Here is a 27,205-nt window from a genome sequence, read left to right on the forward strand (position 1 = left end):
TGCTCATATCTGTGTTTTAGAAAGAGAAAGGCAGATGCTGAAGAAGAGGTCTGGAATAAACATGTCATTTCAGCCCGGGAGGTGCAGTAGCTCTGTGGGTCATGCTCTTACTTGGTTCTGGGCATGGGTCAGAGAGACTGGGTCACTCACTGCTCAGCATCAGCACTGAGCAAATCCACACCCACAAAGCCAGCAAGCTCTCAACCCATGGGAACAGGATGTGTGTCTCTACGAGAACTCTGAACACACACCTGTTAATGGGAGCCTGAGTATCTGGCCAGAGAAATAAGCCTTTTCCAAGTCTGTTGGGATAAAGCAATCAGAGATGCGGTGGGGTGAGGCCAATAAAACTTTCAGGCTCCTCCTCCACCCTAGAGCAGAAGGGAAAACAGCCCTGGGATTTCAATGTTCTACAGAGATTTCAAGGCGAAAAAGACCAATGAGTTGTACTCATTTCCCTCACAGTAGCATAAGTTATCTGTTCAATGGCTAGAAGACGGAGCTCTCAACGAACATCTCTGAGGCTCTGCATGCTCTGAGCGCATAAACTCACTTTGACCGTTTTGCTTAAATGTGCCATCATGCATACTGTTTATACTGTCATCTTTACTTTTTAATTTTTACTTGACTTTCTCCTTCTACCCACTTCAAATCCTGCCCCACCTTTTACCACTAGGCTAACAATCTAGTATGCCTTACTATATTTTTCACCCTGCTTACAGCATGCTATACACACATGTGTAGACTGTTTGGGAATCATTATTTGTTTTATAGAAACAAGACACTATACACATTTTTCTTCATCATATTTTTCTCACTATAATCATTGGAAGGTCTCCAGGTCCCCTGAGTGCAACACTAGGTGGTCTTTTTCATGCTCACATAAGAATTCGTGGCATGGATGTACCATATTTTTTCAACCATTCACCTACGGATAGGCATTCATTCTGTTTTCACTTCTTTGTTCTCAGAAACAATATGTAATAAACACCTATAACATATATACTTCATCTTTTGTTTCTATGGGAAGGATTTCCAGAAGCAGGGTTGCTGGGTAAAATAACATAAGTATTTTTTTGTGTGTGAGGAAGATTGGCCCTGAGCTAACATCTGTTGCCAATCTTCCTCTTTTTGCTTGAGGAAGACTTATTGAGATAACATCTGTGCCAATCTTCCTCTATTTTGTATGTGGGATGCCGCTACAGTGTGGCTTGACAAGCAGTGCTAGGTCCGCACCCAGGATCCGAACCAGTGAACCCTAGGCCGCCGAAGTGGAGCGTGTGAACTCAACCACTACACCACAGGGCTGGCCCCAAGATACAAGTATTTCTAATTTCACTAGATGCTGTCTGGTTGCCTTCAAGAAAGTTCCAATCATTTATCATTCCCTCCAAATAGGACAACAATAATCTTTCCCTGCTTCCCTATCAGCAATGGGTGTTACGTAATATTTAATATTCTCCAGTCTGAAAAATTAAACATATTAACTCTTACTCTAAAAAACTTTACATTTCCCCAACTACCAGTGAGTTTGAGCATGTTCTCATATATTTGTTTGACATTTAGATTTGCAATTCTGTGAAATGTCTAGTCAGGCCCTTTGTCCATTCTCTATTCATGGTTTATCCCCTTTTCTAATAATTTTTTTGAGTATAACAGATATCAACTCTGATTTATTTTATGAAATTCTATCCAAATATACTCTTTGTCCAGTGGCTTTCTTTATGGTTTTTTTTTTTTTTTTTTTGCCATATAAAAGCTTTTACTTTTTATATGGTTAAGAATAGCTTCGGAGTGTCCAACTGTGGTTATGGAACTTTTCAGGAGTTCCTTGCAGGGTTCTTACAGTTTTATTTTTCACATTTAAGTCTTAATATATCTGGAATTTGTTTATCTATGTGGCACAAGATAGAAGCCCAATTTAATTTTTTTCCAAATATTTAAAGAGCCATCTGTGAGAACACAATTAATCCAAACTTTCCCAATAAACTGAAATACCATCTTTGACATTTATTCTCACACATTACAGATCTAGAATCTAGAACTGGGAACTACTTCTAGATTCTCTAGCTTATTCGTCTAGATCTATGTAAATATCACATTGACTTGGTTATGGCGGCTTTATAGTCTTGAGTGATGTTTAGTAAAAATAAACCTACCCTTATGATTGTTCTTTTTTGAACATGCTTTGCATATTTATTCTCAGGGACTTGTTAATTCTATTTATACTTCAATAACATTTTTTGCAATCCCCCTCCTACCCTCCAAGACCATCACCTGTTGGGATTCTATTTGGAATCACATAAATTTATACACTAATTCTAGAAGAGTTGATTCTTGTATGATACCAAGTCTTCCCACACGAGAAAATGGTATGCCTTTCCATTTGTTTAAATCATGTTTTGTATATTTCAATAAGATTTTGGGTTTTTTCATATACGTATTATAAAAATTATTTCTAGGCAATGTATAATTTTAATTGTTATTTTGAAAAGAATTATTACGTCCTTTACATTCCTAAGTGCTCACTGATGGAGTTTTAAAAAAGCTATTGATTGCTAGGATAGAAAATAGCTATTGATTTTTATATGTTTATTATGGATCTGGTCACCTTATCAAATTCTCTTATAATTCTACTATTTCTTTACTCGTATCTTCTGGGTTTTCTAGATATACAATCATATATGAACATACTTGTATGCCCATTTTTTGCATATTTATATAAGCACAGAAATAGTTCATCTTTTTTTCTAGTATTTGTAATAGTTATTTAATTTTCTTGGCAGTTGCTAAAAATTCCAAAACCATGCTGAATTATATAGTGATGGCAGGCAGCCCTGACTAATTTCTTATTTAAAGTGAAATAGTTTTAGAATTTTGCCATTTATGGCAACATGCTACTGGCTTTTTATAAAAAGTCTTCAGCAAAGTTACTTGGCTTCCTTCCTTCCTATTTCGCTTAGTGTTCTTTGGGGATGGCAGCTGAACTGCCTCCAATACTTTTGCAGCATCTACTGATGGGATCATGTTTTCCTTCTTTATTTTGTTGATATAATAACATTTAGAAAGATTTTTTTGTTTTGAACCTTCTGTATTCCTGAAATAAATCCTAGTTGGTTAAATATTTTATTCTTTTGATACATTGTTGAACTCTATTAGCTGATATTTTATTTAGAATTTTTGTATTTATGTTAATAAGTGAGCTGGCTCACAGTTTTCTTCTTCAAATTATGCTGGTTTGATAAAATTAAATGGGATAAATTTTCTGAAACAGTTTAAATAACATTAGAGTTATCGCTTCACTGAAAAATAGATAAAATTTAGCTGAAATCCATCTGATCACAGTAGCTTTTGTCACTGGTGGCCTCTTTAGTCTCATTTTACTCGTAAAATAAAAGGATGTAGGAATTTGACTATGGATATAGTGAGAATCTAATAGGACAGCATTCATTCATTATCTTGAGAAAGGTAAGAATTTCAAGCCAGTTTTACTGCTATTTAACCTGCTCTGAGACTGAAATTGAGAAACAATGACTTGCTGCTTTAGCTGGCTTGGGGAATCAAACACAAAGAATAAGTACAGAAGAAGAAAAAGCAGGAGAGAAATACTGCTTGAAGAAAAGGGAAAGGGGGAATCCAACCGGGACGACGGCGTCCCCAGCAAATGCCTGAGATGTCACAAAGTACTTCTTGCACTGGGTCTCTGTGAAGTGATGCTGGAGCAGAAAAAAACTGATGAATAGGACATTATTGGCACAATAATGGCAAAACTGAAATATGGTCTAATAAGGATTACATAATGGTATTGTATCCGTGTTAAATTTCCTGATTTTGATCAGTATACTGCGGTTACGTAAGAGAACAGTCTAAGCAACTATGCACTAAAGTATTAAGCAGTAAGGGGGTATGTCGTCTTAACTTAGTCTCAACTGGTTCAGAAATAAATGAGTTCGCATGTGTGGGTATGCACATGCATGTAAAGAGAGGGAATGCAATGGGGGCAAAACGCTAATAATGGATGAATCTGGGTATACAGAAGCCCTTTGTACTCTTTTTGGAACTTTTCTCTAAATTTCAATTTATTTCAAACAAAAATTACCAAAACAACTTCCGTGGGGGCAAAGCTCCAAGTTTTCAAAAGGTTTGGCCCTTCCAGTATGATTGATTTTGGAGGCCAATGATCCTTCGGAACCCACTTTACAGATCCTTGACATCTCAACTCTCTGCCACCACTTCCTGGTGGCCGATTCCGACACCTGCATTGTGGGCTCCATAGCAACACAGGGCTGTTTCACCTTGAAATTCACTTCACTGCCACAACATTTTCTTCTCTATAGTCTGGGGGACACAAAGTACATAAAACACATTCCCAGCCCTAGGGATCAAAGGCCACTGTGAGTCTTAGACTTTATGTGCATAACCATCACTAGAAAAATTTGTTTAAAATGCAGTATCTCTAAGAAACTCTGTTAAGTCATGTGGAACTCAGGAATCTGCATCTTTAAACAAATCCTGGCTATTCTCACACAAGTGGTCTGTGAACCATGCTTTGACCAACACTGTCCGACAGCTTGCATCTTACGTTTAGTAGGCCCTCAATAAAAGTTTGTTGGATTAAATTTGAAAGGTGTTAAAAGAAGAATCAAGCTCTCAAGCCTGAGCATGAAAATAGGGCTAAAATCCATTCATTGCATAACCAGGTGACACGTATTCCAGTCCTAGCTTTAGCTCTAAAGGACAGTCTCCTAGGTCTCAGCCTCTTATTTATAAAATACCTACATGGGCATTGGTTTGTGTGAGGTGTCAACTCTACAACACTTTGGCTCTTTCCAGGACCAAATCATTATGGAGCAGTCAGCATATTTCTTCCTAAACAGTTGCATAATTTTACCATACTCAAAATAGTTTTAAGTCCTGCAAAGTTAACAAAGTTAACAAAGTTAGTGCTCTCCCCTTAGTATACCAAGGGGAGGTCCGTGAGCCCCTATCCATGCAGTAGGTGCTTAGAGTAGCTTTTCTAGCACAGGCGATAAATGAAATCCATTCAGCCCTGCTCTCACCACCTGTCATCTTTGTCTTTCTGGGCATAAGTATTAGCGGTGAACATGCCAGCCCATTTTGTAGTGAGTAACACAGTTACTAACTGACCAACGCTGTTTAAACTCAAGATCCAAACTCAAGTCTCAGTGGCCTGTTAGTCTACACATCTGACCCTCTTAACCTGTAAGCTGCACAGGGTGAGGGCAACCTGTCACATGCAGCATTTTATACCTAGCATCTAGCATAGTGGCTACTCAAAAGATAAAGGGTCAAGAGCATGGATGACTTGAATATCCAGCCACTAATGTATATACAAACCATAAATATTTATAGCACCGCGATTTGTATTATTGCATGTGTGGTAACTTCCATCTATATCTATCTATGATGACTTCAGAGTATAAACTCCCACAGGGCAGAGAATGTCAGAGTTAAGGCCCAAAATATGAGTGAAAGTGCAACTCAAGAAATATGCCAAACTAAGGTCTCTAAACCATGAAGCTACAAGGCCCTTCATTCTTCCTGCCAGTCAAACAAAAAGTTAAGTACCTACTTAATTATTTTACTTTATAGTTTATACTTATTTCTAGCTTTTGAATTCACTAAAGTCAAGTAATGAAAGAAGAACTCTAAAATCATGAAAAATACCAAATAAGCTATTTACCATTTGCCATTCCAGGAGTTAGAAGTCAGAATTCATTACTTTAGCACTAATTGTGGGAGAAAACATTCTTCCACAAAGACAGATAACTCTTTTAAGAAGGACAAAAAAGACACTAGATCATATACTGTATATTAATATCTATGTTTAAGAATTCAGAAATAAAATTATGAAGTGGAATGAGTTTAGATGTAGTTCAGACATTTTTACTTGAGCTAAAAACATGGAAATATAACAAAGACATTTAGTAAGGAGGTAACAAGGGTCTATTATCAAGATATATGGGTTAATAATTTCATGGGGTTATTCAAGAATGATCTGCTATGATTGAAACCATGTGTGCAGAGTTTGCACTTCTGCAGGATGTGTCGCAGCAACAAAGGCCCTAAAGATGTATTTTTGCTGCCTGCTATGTATACAGATGATTGACTTAGATACACTTCCGAGACATAAACAGTAAAGGAATGTCACTGAAGTCCTGCATGCTATCAGATAGAGATAGGGAATGCTTACCACATTGTACAAGCCGATGCACCAACGTTCAAATAAAATCTGCCCAGAAAATCCATTAACAAAGGCGAACCAAAGCTGAAAGAGAAGAAAGTTCATGAAGTTTTATATCAATATTGACCTAAATGTTTCCATTTACTGAAGAAGTAGCGGGGAATGTGGACCACCAGCTGGACACAGCTGCTGAGGGATGAAGAGCCGCAGAACCGGAGCAGTTGTTCTTTCATAAAATATAAATTCTCAATATCACAATCACCAACATTTTAAGGAAAATTTATATTTAAGGCACAAATCAATTTTAAGAGGTAATATGCACATATTTACAGGAAAGCAATTGATGTTTAATTTATATCTGTTTTGTGTCAATACTTTCTCATTGACCAGAAGAGTATCAACTTCACGTTCTTTTCCCCTATAAAGTTTATTTGATAAATATAATTTACCTTTGTAGGACTTTTAAGTAGATAAAAACGATAAACAAAAAATAGCAAAAACTCCTCTGTCGGTCATGTGTGTTCTTAGTTCATAAAACAGTGACCCTCCTTAATCGAATGTCCACCACTTCAGCAAAGGTCAAAATACAGTAGTATGAAAGAAACATGCTCAAATCATCATTTGGAGTAACATGGTATGTATGAATAAATAAAATGTAGACTATTATTTATGTCTTCAAGTAGACTATAATTCTAATTGATTAGGCAATGCTGACATAAAAACAACTGCAGAGCAAAGTGCCAGGGACACGCACGAGAGGGGTACAAAACCATTTTAGAGAAGAAGCCATCACCGGGTATAATTAGGAGAAGACGTAGGGTGGTATGAGTGGAGTAGAAGAGGGGCGAGCCATCAGGAGGATGGGCAGGAACCTGCTTTAGAAGGGAGCAAATCCGGAAATGTGGAATACAAAATGCTGCTGTTTAAAATTAGGTTAAATGTACAGGATAAGTCAGTATTCCCGTGATTTGGGGTAGACTTTAGAGTATCCCATGCTAAAATCACAGAATCCACCTTGTGGTGTAAAATCCTGACAGACTGAGGCCGTTACCATGGTGGAACTACACTGGCAACACAGCTGATCTCTGCGTAGAGATCAACTCTGATACTGAAATTTTACTGCGTCAGATTTTTCCAAATCAGTTTCTAGACTCCACCAGACTTAGTTTCTTAAGATGGTAATTATTACCCTAACTGTACAACTGTACCCAGTATGATACGTGGTACAAACAGGGACTCATCACGTTCCTGTGGGATCAAATGAAACACCTCAGTTCAATTGCCAGATGAAGTTTCCTTAAGCACAGCTTTCATCATCTCATTGCCCAGTTCAAAAAACTCCTAGGGATCCCTCCTAAATCTAAGATAAGCTTGCTGACCTTAAAAAGTCCTTCCACACTCCTAGTCACTCAATTTCAACTACCTCCCAAGAGGTCCCCATGAGGCCTGGCTGTTCTCAGTGAAGAAATATTGGTAGAGAACTATAAGAACCAGAAATTTGTGCTGTGCTCTGTACTCAGGATATTTTTACAACACCAACCCAAATATTAGCCATCCCTACAACAACAACTGCAATCGCACTGCCTCCCCACTACTCAAGGTCTTGGCAGTCATCCTTCAACCAAACTTTTAGTGCAATGAGAGTCCAGATCCACGCCTGATTCAAACATATTTGTCTATTGTTTAATCTAATTTTCCCAAGACTATGTTATACCACTATATTTTCCTAGTCAAACAACTGAGAGAACACTGATAAATATCTAGTGATCATTTAACTATTTTCTTGCATAATTCAGTTAATGTATTGTCTTTTGTTGAAGATGGAGTACTGATATTCCTGTTGCCTTCCCCTCGCTAATATCAATCAAAAACAGCAAAAATAATTGAAAGTAGAAAAGAACTACTTTCAATGAAACCATGAGATAGCCTTAATTAAAACTACAAATGACATAGAAAAGAAGTTGATAAATAGGACAAGATTAGATCGCATTGAGGGAGAATGTTAATAGCTGACAAAACCTACAGATTAAAAAGGTTTCTAAGAAATAGGTGAAACACCCAAGAAATAGCTGAACCAACTCTTACTTAGAAGGTAAAATTGAGAAGTAGGACAAGTCACACTGAGGTCCCTGGACCAATTCAACACAACAGATAAATTGAAGTTGAAGGACAATATATGCACATATGCTTTTATCCCCCAAGAAGCAAGTGACAGGTGCAGAAGAGACAGAAAATTTGATGAGAAAGTGTTCCGAGACAACTTTGAAACCCCGCTCCTCTAGACATCATCAAAAAACAATGGAAAAAAAGGAATATGACAAAAAGCACATGAAATAATCTCTATAGAAGGAACCAGATCACAGAGCAGAAGAAAATTTTGATGTTCTCGGAGAACCTAAAAGACGTAAAGAAAGTGTGGCTTTTCATTGAAATAAGAATTAAAATAAGATATGTAAGATAGCAAAGAAGGAAACAAATAAGAAACAGTCAGTGTTACAGACTAAAGCCACATAAAGGGAAATAAAACCCAGAATTGACCTTGCTGAAAGCAGTCAGGGATAGGTAGGGTAGGCTTGAGAAAACAAATGCTAACCAAAGGACATGAGGTTAACACTGATTTTAAGAGAAAATGATAGCCTTTCAAAGATAATTAAAAAAAAATTCCAAAAAGTTGCACCTAAAAAAAGAAAGCCCTACTCTGTAGAGTAGAAAAACAAAATGTCTAAAGACATAATAGAAGAAAAGTTTCTGAAATATTCTAAAACCTTAACCAGGTTGCAGAGAGGGCATCCTTTGTCCCCAGGATACAAAACAACAGATAGAGAAGGATCAACACCCACACATATCCTGATACATGAACTAATGAGTTTTAAAATTTTATAAGATCAATTCTTTAATGTATTCAGGCGGAAAAGGCAATTAACCTACAAGTGGAAAAATCAAGTTGGCTTCATATTTGTCTCTGGTGGTGTACAAGACCAGAAGCCAGTAGTGAATGTTTACAAATCCTTAAGGAAATAAAGTATAACAAGACTTTTAGCAAAAGATAGAAACCAAAGAAACATCAAGAACTGAAAACATAACATAAAATGTGATAATAGAAGTAATACTAAATATGGCTGTTATATTAATAATAGAAAAAATTTAAAAGGCTCTATGGATACAAAAATAAAATCCAAAATATATGCCATGTACAAGAGAAATATGTCAAACAAACATGAAAAAGAAACACTATTTGAATAAGATCAAACTTATAACACTGACTTACAAAGCCCCACAGATGGAGCCCTCGCCTCCTGTTCTGACAACACCGCTTGTCCTTCACTAACCCACAACGGCCCTCTGTCGGTTCCTTGCAATCGCCAAGTATGGATCCAACTTTCTGATTGTGCACTCAAATATGAGGCAATTGTGTCAAGAGCATTTGGTTAATAAGCCATCTTCATCTCACTTGTTTGAAAGGCCCTTTATTATATAATAAATTACCACAACATATAGAAAAAATTTGTGGTATTTTGGTCTCACTGCATATACTCAAATTAATTACAGATGGCGTGAATATTTACACATAAAAAAAATCAAAGCATTAGGAGAAAACAGGAAAAGAAAAGGTTTTTTTTGTATATGAAACTGACTATAAGACATTAAACTCAGAAATTATACAAAAAGAGGGATAAACTTGGAAGACTTTCTATAGAGAAAAATATTAATAAATTTAAAAGAAAATAAATAAACAGTAGAAATATTTGTAACATCTTTGAAGACAAAGGCCTAATTTCCTTAATATATAGAGACTTATAACAAATGAGGAAAAAAACACCTGACAGGCTGTTAGGAAAATAGGCCAAGAGTATATGCAGTGTGATCACAGGGGAAAAAACAATTTATAGATACAGGAACTGTTACTTTTTATGAAACACACACACAAATGGATATCATTTTTTACTTAACAGATGGGCAAAGATTTAAGTTTGATAACCCAAGGAAATAACTACTCTCATACACAGATGGTAATCTAGCATTGTCTACAATTATGTTCAATGTACTTTTCCTTTGACCCAGGGATTCCATTTTCAGGGACATACTCTAAATTATATCTAATAGCTATAATCACATAGTATTCTTCATGAACATACAAGGATGTTTACTGTGGCATTATTTGGAAAGATAAAAAATTAGAACCTACATGGACATTGATAGCTGGTTAAAGGAACTATGGCTCATCCATAACAATGAAACACTATGCAGACATTAAAAAGAATAAATAAATCTATAAGCACTATAATTAAAAAATGCCATAGATCCTATTAAAATGAAAAATATCAAGGTATATGTTGAATCATTATGATTATACAGAATAGATGTCCATACTCATTTATGCATGGCAACTTTCTGGATGACATAAGAAATGTTAATATTCGTTATCTTTAGGTAGTAGAAGTGTTATCTAGCAGGTAGTATGGAGACTCATACTTCTCGTACTATTCTGAACTTTTTAAACACGTTCATGTCTTATGTATATAACTGTTTCAAGCAGTTATTCTCCACCAGGGTTGATTTTGCCTCTGAGGAGACACTTGACAATGTCTGGAGACCTTTTTGAGGGTGCTCTTGGCATCGGTTGGGTAGAGGCCAAAGATTCTGCAAAATATCCTACAATGCCCAGGACAGTTCTCTACAACCAAGAATTATATGATCCAAAACATCAGTAGTGCCACTGTTGAAAAACCCTGGATGAAAGAAATAGATTTATTAGGTCAACCTGATAAAACTTAGAACTTCTGTTGTAACAGATGTTTGTTACAATGTACAAACATTGTATAAGCAATGTACAAGCAAAACAATAACCTGTGACAGACTGCAGGAAGCCATGATTATATTTGTATGTATGGGGTGTGGGTTCAGAAAGCTTCACTTCTCTTTGAGTCACTCCCCTCTGGCCTAACCTCATACACAGAACCATAGGCCCTATTCTTTAAAGGCCATAGTAGCATGCGATGTGAACCAGAACTTCACAAATTTACATCCCTAAGCCAGAATTACATCTTTATAACTTATTAATGAGAAATTAAGGACTGTGAGTGAATTTCATATAACTAAGACACTCAAGCTGTTCAAAACATACAAGGGGAAAAAATCCTAAGAAATTGAGCATCTCTTTCCCAGCATTAACCTTCGCTCCAAGCAATCCTGAACCGTATAAAAATTTTCAATCCTTATTTCAGATTAACATCTTTGATTAGCTGAATGTTGAGATATTTTCTCTAAGAGCCAGTGTTCTGTTTCTGTCCAAGTTGGCACTGGCTCGGCCATGGTTTTCTTCAAAGACTTTTGATCTGTTTGTACTAATTTTTATCAGTTGCAGGTGCTGCAGCTTTTTGAAAAGTATAAACAAGTTCATTCTCAACATTTTCAATTCACTTTCAATCTTCATTCAAATAATCCACCATTAGATGGTTACACTTGTTTATCTCATTGGAAATATTTATTTGGTAGAGAAAAGAATTAAAACCAAAATAAACAAAACAAACAAAGTCCATCTCCTAATTTCAAAATCCATGAGCTGGTTTTCTCTTACATTGTAAACGCTCAAACTTGATTTCATTTTGGCAAGACTTCCATAGGTGAAATGGAAAAAGTATGCAAACACACTGTATTTTTAAATATTTTTACAAACTTATTTAGTTTGTATTTATTCATGAGACAGGTACACGATGGCTCCCTGACACGTTATAAAATCAGACTTTCACACTGGTTAGTCACATACAAATGTTAATTCACATACAAAAAAGAAAACACTGCCCAATTCCTCCACATTAATGTCATTTTTGGTGGACCACAAGTTCCAAGCTGCATACACCAATGCCCTCAATGCAAACAGATGGCCATTCCTCTCTGATGTGCAGTTCCCTGGACTGTGGCTTGCTTACAGACACTAAATTTTACTCTTCTGGACTAATGTGGAAAAAGACTCCTCTGCCTTCACTCTCTTGTTAACTAGGAATGCTATTAAATGAACGCAGTCAAAGCGGAGAGGGCCAGGTTCTGCCTGGACGGCCTCAGACTTGGTGAGTTGGTGGGAAGATCTGCCAAGCACTGACAGCTTGCCAAGCTCCTGGGGATTTTGGTCCTCAAATGTAGTGCTGTTAGGAGCAAACTGACCCAAATTTATTAAATGGCTTTTCCTTCTTGGAAAAAGATCTTTCTTTGCTTTAACTGCTGCCTCTCTGCCAAAAATGCAGTAACCGTCTTGGCTAATTGCACAGAGTCTGGTCTAGAGGTCCCGGCCGCCTTTGCAGAACCTCAGAGGCTGGACCCGCCACCACCACTCAGGCTCTCAACTAACAGCCGACGTACTTAGATGATTGCTTCCTTTGGGAAAGGGAGGACCTGTTCCTTGATTTATTCTGTTCTTCCAAGACCTATGGCAGAGACTGAAGTGGAAAAGAACCCTACTGAGAATAATTAAATAAATTAGCCATTGAGTTTCTCTCTAAAGTGGCAATAACATCTTGATCTACTGATTTGCACATCAAGTCTGAACTGCTTAGCTAGCATTAAAGATATCTGTTTAAAAGTGAAAGCCCTACAATCTTTTTGGAATTTGATCTGGCAATATGTATTAGGATAAAAAATAAGCATCTTGAAATTCTGTTTTCAGAAATTTATTTCTCATAAATGAAAGCACCTGTACATAAAAACATACCCTGTTTTTGAAGTATTGTTAATAGTGAAAAATACAACAAAGCAAAAAGCATAAGGAAAAAAATCCCCCTAAAGTTCTTTATTAGGGGTCAACGTAGCAAGTCTATGAAATATTAAGCACTTATCTTTTAATGTGTTAAATCTATATGTATGTAAATGAAGGAATATATGCCAAAGAAATAGGATTAGACTGATAAAAGAAAAGGCAAAATAAATAAGTCAGTAGGTAGGAAGGTAGATGATCAAGGGAAAAAAATCAAGAATGCTATAATAGAACAAAGGTTATCAGAAATAACAATAAGTAGTAATAATAATAAAAATGGTAGTAGCAAAATACCCCAGAAACTTCTCCCTCAAGTATCTTTTGTTCAATAATTATAGGATTGAGTGGCCAGAATTAGATGCAGACTATTGTAATAAATGGGCAGGGCTCCATCTTGAAAATCTTTGGTGAGTTTTCTCTTTCTGAGTCAGTCCCGGGCAGGTAAAATACTAGCAACAAACACAAAATACTTAGAAAACTTCTAAGGACTTTTCAAGGCAAACAAACAAACAAAAAAGAAAGCTACAGAGGAATGTGTATAGGATCCAATTTTGTAAACCACAACAAAAATGCCCCATGTTGACACACATTTGTACGAGTGCAAAGAGAGGTATGGAAGGCTCGCTAAATTTCCCTACTGATTCCCTGAGCAGACATAGAGGCAGATGAGGGGAAACCATTTCTACTCTGTACATCTCTATTATCGTTACAACAAATAGGCATTACTTCAAAGAAGTATGCAGAAGAAAAGACCTTGTTATTTTCTAACACTACACCATGCTCATTTCTCTCTTCACATCCTATGATTTTTGTTGCCTTGTTATCTGTCTACTCCACCCTTTGAAAGACACAGGCAGGCAGAGATTATATCGATTCCATTCACCATTACATGCTCAGGATTTAGCACAGTGGCTGGCATATAGTAGGTGCTAACTAAATGAATACACGCAGAAAATTAATATTTAACATTAAAGAAGAAAGGTCACATAAAAGTGAGCATAGAACCGATCATGGAACTGGCCAAACAGGTTCATCCTAGTTCGAGCACTTAATTGCTATGTGAGCACAGGGGACTTTTTTTTCCCTGAATGAATGGAAAGAAAACCACACACTGTAGAATTGTCATTTTTCCTGTTTTTGATGATGATGATAAAAGCTAACATGCATTTCACACTTACTCTGTGCCAAGAATCTTGCAACACTCTAAATGGATTCTCTCATTTAAACTTCACAGCAATCCTAACAAGTAGGCATTATCCCCATTTCACAAATGAGGAAATCAGGGCACAGAACAGATTAAAGATAGTATGGCTGGTACCAAATAGGTGTGTAGTTATCAACAATAGACCCTAAATAACAAGTAATTTTTTAAAACATCAAAGTAAAGGCAATTCAGAATTGAATCAATATTTATGGCTATGAACTTACAAAGCCAGCCCTGATGGTCTAGTGGTTAAGATTCGGCGCTCTCACTGCCATGACCCGGCTTCATTCCCCGGTCAGGGAAGCACATCACCCACCTGTCTGTCGGTTGTCATACCCTGGCGGTGGCGGAGGAGTGTTGCTGTGATGCTGAAAGCTACGCCATATCAGCAGGGTCACCCAGGGTGGAGTGGATTTCAGAAGAGATTTCAGACTAAGATAGACCAGGAAGAAGGACCTGGCCACCTACTTCCAAAAAACTTGGCCGTGAAAACCCTATGAATGAATTGTCTGATATAGCACCAGTGGGTGAGAGGATGGCCAAAGAGATCGGGCAGTGTTCCACTCTGCTGTATATAGGGTTGCTAGGAGTCGAAATCAAATTCATGGCACAAACAACAACAAAACTTATAATGCTGTTGATATTTTAAGACTGTAACATTAACAAAATACTTCACATCTATAAGCACATGAGCAGATTGAAAAACTTAAGAAAATGATCCAAATCTTAAGCTTCTAATGCCATGTAAGGAAGCTAAAGGATCCTTTTTAGATTAGGGCATAGACTGTTTTGAAAATCAGGCTGGAAAAATCTTCCCCATTTTGCATAATAAAGTACAATCACTCTAGGGGCCAGCCTGGTAGTGCAACGGTTAAGTTCACACCTTCAGCTCGCAGGTTCGCTGGTTTGGATCCCAGGTGCAGACACGGCACCGCTTGGCATGCCATGCTGTGGTAGGCGTCCCACATATAAAGTAGAGGAAGGTGGGCACGGATATTAGCTCAGGGCCAGGCTTCCTCAAAAAAGAGGAGGACTGGCAGCAGATGTTAGCTCAGGGCTAATCTTCCTCCAAAAAAAAAAGATACAATCACTCTAGTTTGAAATATTTTCCTGCAATATCTGAGCTAAAATACTGCAATCTTTTGCTAACATGGATGAAACTGACCCAGTAGACAATCAAAAGTAAACCACTTACCTTTCATTATCCAAATTCTTTGAATAAAAGAACCCCACAAATTAATACTAATGTGACAATCTAAGTTATGTTTAAAGGGGTTCGAATTTCAAAAAGTATAAAATAGAAAGTATTACATGCAAATAAATGCATACACATATGATGTGCACATACAAATTTCCTACTTTAGAATTTTATTTTCTATTAAAATCTCAAATAATGCAAGAAGTTGAATCTATAGCTCAAAAGTCAAAAAGTTAATAAGGGGAAGTCTGGTAAACACTTTTAAAGTTTCCTTAATTAATTTTTCAATGCTACAAAATGCCTCTGTTTCTGCAAAATTACATGCTTATACTACGGAACATCAAGTAAATACAAAATCGTGTTTCCCTCCCATAAAAGGCCATAAAACCAACCAGATGGTGTATGCAAAATTAAATTGATTTTTAATAAGGAATTCTTGGCACAATAGAATGTAATCGCTCCAAATTGTGTCAAGGACTACTTACATTTTTTTTATAGTTTAAGGCTTAGATTCTTCAGCCCAAATGGTGTGCTACAGTGTTAGGCGACCAAACGGCTCTGGAGACCAGTAATGAAATAATGAGTCTTTCATCTGGAGGGCATTGGTTAGGATCTGCTAGCGTTCATTAATGACACAGTCGTTTCCAACCTCTGGTGTTGGAACAGTGGTGGGGGTTTTATTATGGAAGGGGTAGCAGAAATATGTATAAGATCATTTCATTTATGGACAGGACCTATGGGAAATATTTGAGAACATGCGTTATATAACCAATAAAGTTATGTCTTAACATTGACAGTAAGATTTAATGCCTGGTTCCACAGACTAGAGTCGTAAGAAGGCAGCAGAGTTTTGATGCTGTCCCCCTACCCCTGCCAGCCACATGATCCCTGTAGCCTGGGCAAGATGTGACATTTCTTTTACTTATTTTCTTGTTCTAGAAATTGGCAGAAAGGTGTGTCTACCCTCTCAGGGGAGGATTACAAGGAAAGACTCACAGGTATTCTTTTAAAAATTCAGCTATTGAACCATTTATTAAGACTCTCCTTCAAATTATGCTCTGTGCAATGTGTAGGAGTTACAAAGGTCAAGCAGATGCCATCCTTGCCCTTAAAGAATTCAGTGCAGCTGGGGACAGTTTTGGGACAACTCAAGGTTACAGAAAAATTCTTTGGGAACATAAAAGGAGGGAGAAATGGGCTTTGTCTATAGGAATCACCACAGCTTTTCCAGAGGTGGTGGGCACTTGGGCCGGTCTTACAGCAGCAGATTCCATGCATCGATTGGGTGGGGGAGGAGCGACACTAAACGTAGAGGGAACAACTTGTACATAACTGTGCAGATGTGAATTTCCAGGTGGCTAGAGCAAGGAAAGTGAAGCGAGAGGAGAGGGCTGAGTGCAGGCTGTGCAGGACACTAGACAGGTTCTTCAAATATGTGGACAGCGCATATATTGCCTTTGAAAAATTATGTAGCTATGAATCTCAAAAACTATTCAATATATTTTTATTTATTGTGGTAAAATATACACAACATAAAATTTACCATTTTAACCACTTTTAAGTGTACAAGCCAGTGGCATTGAGCACATTCGCATTGTTGGAAAACCATCGCCACTATCCATCTCCAGAACTTTTTCATCGTCCCAAACCGAAACTGTTCCATAAACAATAACTCTCCATTCCCCCTCCCTGCAGTCCCTAATAGCCACTCTTCTACCTTCTGTCTCTAGGAGTTTAACTATTCTAGTTACTTTATACAAGTGGAATCATGCAATATTTGTCCTTTTGTGCCTGCCTTCTATCTTTCAGCACAATGTTCTGAAGGTTCATCCATGTTGTAGCAATTACCAGAATTCATTTTTAAGGCTGAATAATATTTCATTGTATGTATATACCACATTTTGCTTATTCATTCCTCCATGGATGGACACTTGGGTTGTTTCCACTTTTGGCTTCTATAAACACTGGTGTCCAAATATCTGTTCAAATCCTTGCTTTCAATTCTTTTGAGTATATATCCAGAAGTAGAATTGCTGGATTTTATGGTATTTCTATGTTTAACTTTTTGAGGAGCCTCCATACTGTCTTCCATACTGGCTGCACCATTTTACTTTCCCACTAGCAAGGCATAAAGCTTCCAATTTCTCCACATCCTTACCAACACTCGTTCTTTCCTTTTCGTCTTTTTTTTTTTTTTATAGCAGCCATCCTAATGGGTATGAATTGGTATCTCACTGTGGTTTTGATTTGTATTTCCCTAATGGTTAGGAATGTTGAGCAATTTTCATGTGCTTATTGGCCACTTGTATATCTTCTTTGGAGAAATGTCTATTCAAGTCCTTTACTGACTTTCGAATTGGGTTTTCTTGTTGTTGTTGAGTTGTAGGAGCTCTTTATATATTCTGGATATTAATCCCTTATCAGATATATAATTTTCAAATATTTTCTCCCATTCTGTGGGAGAATCCAAACGTCATAATTTTCTCCCTAAGTGTTCTTCTGAGAGTTTTATAGTTTTAATTCTCCTCTTTAGGTCTTCGATCCACTTTAAGTTAATTTTTCTATATAGTGTAACATAAGAGTTCAATTTTCCTTTGCATGTGGATATTCAGTTTTCCAAGCACCATTTGTTGAAAAGATGGTTCTTTCCCCATTGAAGAGTCTTGACATCCTTATCAAAAATCATTTGGGGGCTGGTATGGTGGTGCAGCAGTTAAGTTCACATGTCCCGCTTCTCAGGGGTCCGGGGTTCGCTGGTTTGGGTCCCAGGCGCTGACATGGCACCTCTTGGCAAAAGCCATGCTGTGGTAGGCATCCCACGTATAAAGTAGAGGAAGATGGGCGTGGATGTGAGCTCAGGGCCAGTCTTCCTCAGCAAAAAGAGGAGGATTGGCAGTAGTTAGCTCAGGGCTAATCTTCTTCTTCAAAAAAAAATCATTTGACTGTATAGACAAGGGTTTATTTCTGGGCTCGCTATTCTATTCCATTGCTCTATATGTTCATCTTTATGCCAGTACCACACTGTTTTGATTACTGTAGGTTTTTAGCAAGTTTTGGAATCAGGAAGTGTGATGCCTCCAACTTTGCTCTTCTTTTTCAAGATTGTTTTGGCTATTTGAAGTCCCTTAAGATTCCACAAGGATTTTAGGATGGGTTTTTCTACTTCAGCAAAACATGTCATTGGGATTTTGACAGGGATTACATTGACTGTAGATTCCTTTGATCTCAATATATTTTTAAAGTAATGTAAATTTTTTAATGATAAGGTTAAGTAATTGGAAAGGATATAATTTCTGGCATATTGTAAATACTGACATTTTAAAATAAATTTGCTTCATTCTTTTAACGTAGCATGGATTCCACGTACCACAAATGGACGCCCATCACAACCCGCTTTGAGAAATACACAAAGAAATACTTCAACAGTCATAAATTTTATATCATTTTTTTTGTCTTGAACTTTTTCCATTCTACTTGACCTAGACATAATTTAACCCTAATTTAATGTATTTTTGTTTGAAAGCCTTTTATTGATTATCCTATCATACTACACAAAAATAATGAATAGAAATGAAAATTAACTTTTTTTTAATTTCCTGTGGCTATATGGCTCTAAGTGTTAAAAAGTTCTTCTGGATTGAGTTTTTGTTACAATTACTAGTGGTACACAATTGATAAAATTATGTATTTTGATAATTATCAAATAATAAGATTTTGTTGTAAATACATCTTTTAATGAGATAAATGGAACAGAGGCCTCCCCTAGCCCATTAGTTCACATAACTATGGAAGAATATTACCTATTATTAGATTGTGACGGGGTCCAGTATCATTTCTATAGCTCTAAGTCCCAAGAAACTAGTTCACATAGTAAATGAGAATGGAAAGTTTTATTAGAGAAATATCCATTAACACTTTGGACCTCTGAGCCATGTGCCAAAAAATAATACAGTGCTCTAATAGTAAAGTTAATTTTTTTTTTTTAGATTTTTAAAAATTTTTTTCCTTTTTCTCCCCAAAGCCCCCCGGTACATAGTTGTATATTCTTCGTTGTGCGTCCTTCTAGCTGTGGCCTGTGGGACGCTGCCTCAATGTGGTTTGATGAGCAGTGCTATGTCCGCGCCCAGGATTTGAACCAATGAAACACTGGGCCACCTGCAACGGAGCGCACGAACTTAACCACTCGGCCACGGGGCCAGACCCATTAAAGTTATTTGAAGTGATCTATCTGCTGATATCTTGATTAGGTCCTTTCTAAAGTTTTCTGAAAGCAAAGAAATAGAAACCACTGACTTGCAAAAGAATTTGTTAACTATCCGTCAGAATAATTTACTTTCCTAACTTCTAGGAAGTATACCTGAATGCCATACCAAGAAGTTTCAAATAACTTCTAATTATTCCTGCTATGTCTTCAGTTAAACACATCTTTTTCATCTAAGACACTCAGAAAAGTTTGGGAAAAATAAAAATATTTTTCATTTTTAATACACTGTTGCTATTACATTATTGTCTGATAAACAGTTTCCTCTTATCACATAAGTGCTACCTTACACCATATTCTCTGTGCACGAGATTCTCTGAGTGTGTGACACTGTCACCCAGGATCACATGCTTTAAGTATTCTTCCAAACCTTAGAATTGCAGATTTAGCTCATTTAAGTTTTGGAATATTTCTGCTATATAACCTAACTGACAATACCCATCTTCATTTTTTTTTAAGTAATCAGTTAAATCAGGAAAAAACAATTCTGATTTCAAATTTCAACTAAAATATACATGTTAATATATATCCCCATAATGACCATTTCATTCTGAGCTTCCCTTCACAGATACAGATCAAAGGAATGAACAGAGCCCTGACATGAATATGGTGTCTACATGAAATAAAGGACAGCTGCCTTCCATGTTTCTCTCCGAGGATCTCTCTGGACAGTTCTTCAGGAGCAATGTGTCGTTGACGTGGGGTAGAAGAGGTGGGTTTTATTTTTTCAGTAAATGTTGTCTTCTTGGTTTGTGTCCTTGAGATTTTTTTTTTTTTTACCATGGAGCAGGCCCCACAGTAAGATTCTGAAGAGGCAAGATGTATGCTGGTCATTTGTATAGTGGGAAATGTTGACTATGGAGAGGGAGGTGGGGACAGAGCATGAGAAGAACCAAGAGCACCGTGTAAGTCAACCACTGGGAATGGCTGCCGTGGAAAGTCTTCAAATGCTCCCAGAGTACCTTCTTCTCTAGGACCTGCTTTCTCCTAAGAAATGGGGAGCCCAGGGCAATTACATCTAGGCAGGGAGGTGGTATGAGCCATTTACCCTTTTGGAAGTTTACCTTGCAAATGAAAATGTAGGAGGAAGATGGGAGAGTCATGAAAGGCAGAAATCACACTGGGGATGAGTCTTAGAAAGAGTTCTTGAGAGGTCCTGATTGACGGAATTAATACGGAGAGGCAGCAAAGGATAATTCCAAGAGTCTTCTGAAGGAAGACTGGAGAGATAGTAATGACCACAATTAGAGGTGAACCTTGGTGAGATGGTAGAAGACAAATTCATTTTGGGAGCACGTTAAATGTGCAGTACCTGTGGGCTCTCCAGGAAGAAATTCAAAACGCAAGGTTGATACCCAGGGGAGAGTTTTAGGTAAGAAAAATGTTTGTAACATTAATAAATAGATAATAATCGCATCAATGGGAGTAGAAGTCATCCAGTGGGATGTACAAAGGAAACCTGTGCAAGGAGGAAAGAAGAAATCCATGGATGGGCCTTTGGGGTTTCAGCAACATTTACAGGTCAAGGGCCAGAGACAGAAGCAGAGAAAAGGCATTTTGTATTAAATTTTATAAATGGACTTAAAGTTTATAGCTAATTAATTTTAACCCTAAGTAAATATTTATTTATGGGCCAGGCACTTCTGAAAGTCCCATCCAGAGACTTCCACTTGTACATCACTGGCCAGAACCAGGTCACACAGCCACCTCCAGAAAAACTGAGTGTGCTATGGGGAAGGAATTTAAAGATGAAGTCAAGTTACAACAACAACCCTGTCTGTCCCATCAGATCAAAACTACACAAGATGATAAAAGCTAAAACCATACCATCCACTGTAAAAGTACCCACCTACTCTGCCATTGGTCCCAGCCATTATGCCCAGTATTCCCAGCTCTCAGTGTCTGCCCCTTCGAAGTGGCAGCTTCCTCAAAGGCCCAAAACTGAGAGCTGCTTCAGCAGGCTTAGTTATAAGATCTCTGAATGAACTAAAATGGGAGACATCCTTAGGAGCATCACTTCTCCCAGTCAATATCATACATCAATCTCAGGCCTTACAGAGTTGTTAATATAGGGCTTAGAGTTCACGTGGAAAACCATTCCTGAACGCTTTTTCCTTTCTCTTCCCCCTTTTCTTTGCTCTCAGCTTTTATTTTAAGAAGGAAAATGTAATATTTCCTTAAGAAATTCACAGCAGTCAGGCTACCATGATGGTCATTTTATTGCCTTATGCTTAACTATGGTATTATTAATATTTACAATACAACATAATTTATTTAAAATAATTTTAAGGCATTGATATAGCAACTTGTCTATTTTAAGTGTACATATTTATGATTTCAGAATGACAGTTTAACAACTAGCAGAAATATTTTTCAATCTTGCTAAAAGGCCTAGACAGGCTATCAGCAATTGCTGAAGGCACTAATTGCAGCATGGTATGTGCTTTATGAAGAGTTAAATTCTCAAAATATCCTCTCTTGCTGCAGATACTTGTCAATCTTAGAATTGCACTAAATAAATTAATATATAATTTAACCTGAATATTATATATAACACAATTAATTATTAATGCCAGGGAAAAATTCCAAAATTCATTCCTGAGAAGGTCCTCTTGATTACTATCCAAATGTACATGAACATATATAGTAAAAATGATGTGTTCTTCATACTTGCATGATGTAAAACTCTTTTTCACAATAGGATTTGGGGAGCAGGCACAGTGTTCATCATTATCTAGATTTGCTAAGAAGTTCATTCTCTGTTATTTTCATAACTCTTTTGGAAATTCCTTCCGGAGAGGAAAATAAATGTGATAAACAATGGAAAAAGCTGTTAACTTTTATCACAGGGCCAAATTACTCTGAGCATACATTAATTTTATTAGTATCTGAAATGTATTAACTGTTCAATATTTCAATATTTGCGTTATTAGATAAATGTTAAATAGATAAATAAGAAACAAAAATGTTAATTAAAGGAAGACTAAAATCACATATTGGAGCTTCAAAGAAGAGCTTTCAAAATCAGAAAAAGACAACCAGATCAATGGAGACAAATAAGGAAACAAAAGGAAATTTCAAATAAATTTTATTTCATATCCCCAAAGAAACATTTAGAAGATATTACATCCATAAACTAAGATCAGAATGTTACTATAAAAGTAGGAGGGAAAAAAAAGAAAATAAAGCACTTGCACATTAAAAAGAAAGAAAAAGACTGTTACCGTTAAAAAAACCCAAAAACTCTCACTAGTGGGGCTGGAGGATAAGTGCAGGAATCTCTAAGAAGGCAAACACAAGATGAAGAGTTAAAGAAAATACAACAGCTTGGGAGATAAACCCAAAAGGGTCAACATATGACCAAACTGTAAGAAAGACGAAATGCAGAAAATGGAAGGGAAGATATTACAAGAAAAAAACATAAGAAATGTCACAGACTAAAGAAAACCAGTTTATAGGCTGGAAAGGCACATAAAGGAAAGAAGATCCACACAAAAACACACACACCTTTGCAAATTTCAGAACATTAAACATAAAGAGAAGACAAAAATATTCCGGAGTCTAAATACAAAGGATTGAGAATTAGAAGTGCATTGAGTTTCTCTCCAGCCAACCAGAAGGAAGCTAAAGAGCACAGAGCATTCCGAGAGAAAAAGAATCTCAGCCTAGAATTTTATACCCAGCCCATCTACCAGTCAAATATAATCAGAGAATAAAGATATTTTCAGTTATCCAATGTCTCAGAAATATACTACCCATGTAAAACTTCTTAAGAATCTACAGATATGTGTGCTTCAGGAACAAGCGAGGAAATCAAGAATAAAGGAGACAAGGAATCCGGGAAACAAATGTCAGCAGGAGCAGAAGCCCTAGAGAAGAGAGTCTGCAGGGGACCTTGAGGAGAGGGGGCCTCTGAAGGGAGAGGCAGGTGAACAGGAAGTTGAAGAAAACACCTAATATAATGGAACATCTGGAGAGTGTTCTGGAGAATTAAAAGTATGCAGAATTCCACTAGGTCAAGAGACAAAAAGAACAGCTTTTACAAACTACAGGAAAAATTGAAACCTGAGCAAGAAAGGAAAAATAATCATAACATACTTCTTGCTCCTCAGAGAACATTATTTACCTAATTTTAAAGAGGTTAACATGGATCTCCACATTAATTACAATGATAAATATATCTATATTGGAATGGAGAAGGAGGGCAGGGCAGTCATGTCTGGGAGGGAAATTCTCACCCACCAAAACAGGAATCAAAAGATAACGTCCAAAACAGACAAATCAACACACAGCACAAGTACATATTTAGGGATATGAAGATAACTTCCAGAAGAAACATCTAAAAATGTTCTCTTTTGGGATTATGACCAGAAGAGAAGTACAGCAGGGTAAGGATTACCATTTTTAACAGTACATAAATATATACATATACACAGCATATACACAAAAATACACCCACACACGTATACTATGCTTCCAGGTACTATGACTTTTAAGTAAACAGCATGCTTTATTTTAATTTAAAAATTTTATATAATTGACAGTATTTCCCAAAAACATTATATCAAATTATTGACTACTTGATAATGGTTTTATTTCTGCGTTGACATTTGGATTATATTTATATTTTTCTATTGCCAAAGTTATGCCACTGATATCACTGTGTATTTCACTGCCAAGTGCCTTACACACACTAATTATCAATTTAAAATCATGTTATTACATCCCACTCAGTACAGCTTACATAATTAGGAGGAAAAAATCCAGGAAAACAGCTGCCTCTTAATTAAGATGACAGGGTTTTTTAATACAGCTATGGATATTTTTTCTTTCAGGGGAGGCAAATGGCAAAAATTTTGGATAACTCTCTACAAAATTCATCTCTTATGATCCTTAACTATAACATCATGCACAAAATTTATAGGGAAAGCTGAAAACAAAATGATAAAATGTAAACACGATCATAATTCCATCCTTTAATATTTACTTTCCAAAAAAGTGTCAAAGTTCACCAACGATTTGATGGTATAAATGAATATACCACAATCACATCAACAATTCTTAAAAAAAGATCAAATAGTCAACCCAGGAAACAAAAACGGCCTGTGTGCAGTTCTGCAATTGCAGGTGAAATCGGCCTCCCCCGGCTCTCCCCTCCTCACTCTCTCCCGCCCCTCCTGCCCCGGCTCTCCCCTCCTCGCTCTCTCCCACCCCTCCTCCCCCGGCTCTCCCCTCCTCACTCTCTCCCGCCCCTCCTGCCCCGGCTCTCCCCTCCTTGCTCTCTCCCACCCCTCCTCAGTACCCTATTCCCCTCAGTGAGCCATTAAGGTCCCTGTATTTGAGCTTTCTGGAAATTTATTTACTATTACAAACAAAGTCACATATTACTGCTGCTGAGAATGGACCCACGAACCAGAGAGACCAGCATTTTAAAGCTGGAAAGGACTAACTGATTCAACTTACTTTTATGAAGTGTTTACTAGAGATAGAGTAGTTCAAAAAAGACGTTCTCTGGCCTTACAGAGGTTTTAGACTCGGGCTGGGAACAACAGACGGTACAATTAATTTTGTCATCCAGAAAGTGATAAATGCTATTAAGGATAGTAAAGGCTGCTAAGGACCCGAAACAAGGCTTCTCTAAGGAAAAGCCCCACAGCTAAGGTTTGAGAGGTGGGTGGTGGTTAGCTGCAAAGACAGATGGGCAGGCTCTGTGCTCTCCATTCACACTCTAATTTTAACTTGCTGTTTAAAGAAATAGAATCTTGTGTAAATTAATCAGCAATAAGATTAGAAGTACGGGTAAATTCAGAAAGAATACAAACAAAGCCTCATTCAGAGAAAGTGCTTTTCCCACAACTGTCAATACTGAATGAAGGTCACAAACTATAGGAGTGGAAGGAAAGCTGTTATGACAATTACTTTTCTGACGTTCAAAGCCCAGAGAAAAAGAACACAACCCAACAAAACTGAAACAACTTTTTCCTTTACCGTCTTTGAGTGGTTGAAGTTTCCATAAGTGGCCCCCCAGGCAGTGAGCGGTTTAGGTGGTCCCCTCTGTGGCAATAAATTAATTATCGCTCTATACATATGAACCTTTTCTCAGATTCTCCAGGATTTGACTTTTGGCTATAACTCACTAATGTTTGATCACTTATAGGTACACATATTTATGGAGCATCTACTACGTACCAGGCTCTACTCCAAGTGCTAGAGATTTAGGCTGAAAGATGGAAAGATCCTTGCCTCCACGGCAATTATGGACCAGTGGGGGACATGGGTAATACAGGAGTAAATATACAAATTCGAATATCAGGGCTATGAAGGAAAAAAAAAGGTTTTGTGAGCTGCAGGTGGGAACAATCAGCCTTGCAAAGGGAGACGAGACAGCCCAGTTAGAGAGGGAGGAGAGTTCAGTCTGTCCGATAACAGTAAAGGGCGCAATTCAATTCCTCTGGAGCTTGAGTCATTGGGAGAGTGGTGCGAATACGCTGAAAGATGGTCAAGAGCAGATCACAAGGGGAGGGGCAGGGGCAGGGGGGAGGGAGCAGCAAGAACAGGTTTTGAGAAGAATCCATAGCTGTCTCTTGGACATGTTAAGTTTGAGAGGGCAAAACAATGTAGATTTTAATTTCAAATAAGAAACTTCCCTCTTAAAAGCAGTATTTCACTGTCTAATAATTTTAAGCTAATATTATTTCATATATGAGCCAAGTCATTGTCAAAATCCAATAATTTAAAATGTAGCATGTGCATGTTCACTGGAACAATAAATTTCAAAAATATTGCATGCGTTTCTCAAGTCTAGCTCTTGAGTAGGACGCAATCCTTCCTTCTGAGATTTGAATTCCTTAGATCCCTTTCAAATATTTGGAAAATCTCACAGCTCTCTGAAAATAGGATTCCCAGTTTGGTTCTCAAGAGATCTCTTTGTTTATAAGGTCACAGAGGTTTCTAAAAGTTAAATCATGGGTATGAAAGTGTAGGTATTTGGAGGATTTTTTAAAAAAATTCAAGCAGAAATATGCTTTAAATAGATATTTCAGGTATAAAAAAGTCTTTGGGAAGCAAAGAAACCAGCTCAAAAAAGGTTTTAGTTCAGGATGCTATTATTTCATGCCCTTAAATTATGGTAACTTGTGATTCAAAGCTCTCTTGAAAATATTTCTAAAAGTGTACCAAGAGACACACAGAAGTGCACAGCTGGTGTACAGCCTGCGTACTGCACTCGGTAAATCGGGGGCTTACAGCAGAGAAAGGGAACGGCAAAATACAAAATACGGAAAGGAAATTTACTGTTTACCCCTTCCTCTGTGTCTATGTGCGTAAAGTGATTTTAGGGGTCCTGATGCTTTGTGTGTTCCCTGTGTCTTCTGCGGTATATAGGGAAAGAAATGAGCAATGTGAACAGAGTTAGTCAAAAAAAGAAACAGGTAAGAATAACAATTGTAAAATAATTAAATGGTCGAAGTCTCACTCAAGGGAAATATGTCAAAACATTTACAGTGACAGGATTATAAATTCTTTTCCATGCTCTATTTTCTGTATCAATTCAGTAACATGACTAAGTTAATGTCTCACTATTCATTTTT

General features: G+C 37.1%; 1 protein-coding gene across 1 annotated transcript in view; it reads right to left on the reverse strand.

Moving 5' to 3' along the window:
• ATP8A2 (ATPase phospholipid transporting 8A2) overlaps window positions 1-27,205 on the reverse strand; it is a 589,227-nt gene that overhangs the window by 173,889 nt on the left and 388,133 nt on the right. Inside the window, exon 28 of the mRNA XM_046664988.1 lies at window positions 6,215-6,289. Within this exon, the coding sequence (XP_046520944.1) occupies window positions 6,215-6,289 (75 nt within the window). The remainder of the gene's footprint in view (window positions 1-6,214; window positions 6,290-27,205) is intronic.

The sequence above is a fragment of the Equus quagga genome, chromosome 6, assembly GCF_021613505.1.
Source record: "Equus quagga isolate Etosha38 chromosome 6, UCLA_HA_Equagga_1.0, whole genome shotgun sequence".
Classification (NCBI taxonomy): Eukaryota; Metazoa; Chordata; class Mammalia; order Perissodactyla; family Equidae; genus Equus; species Equus quagga.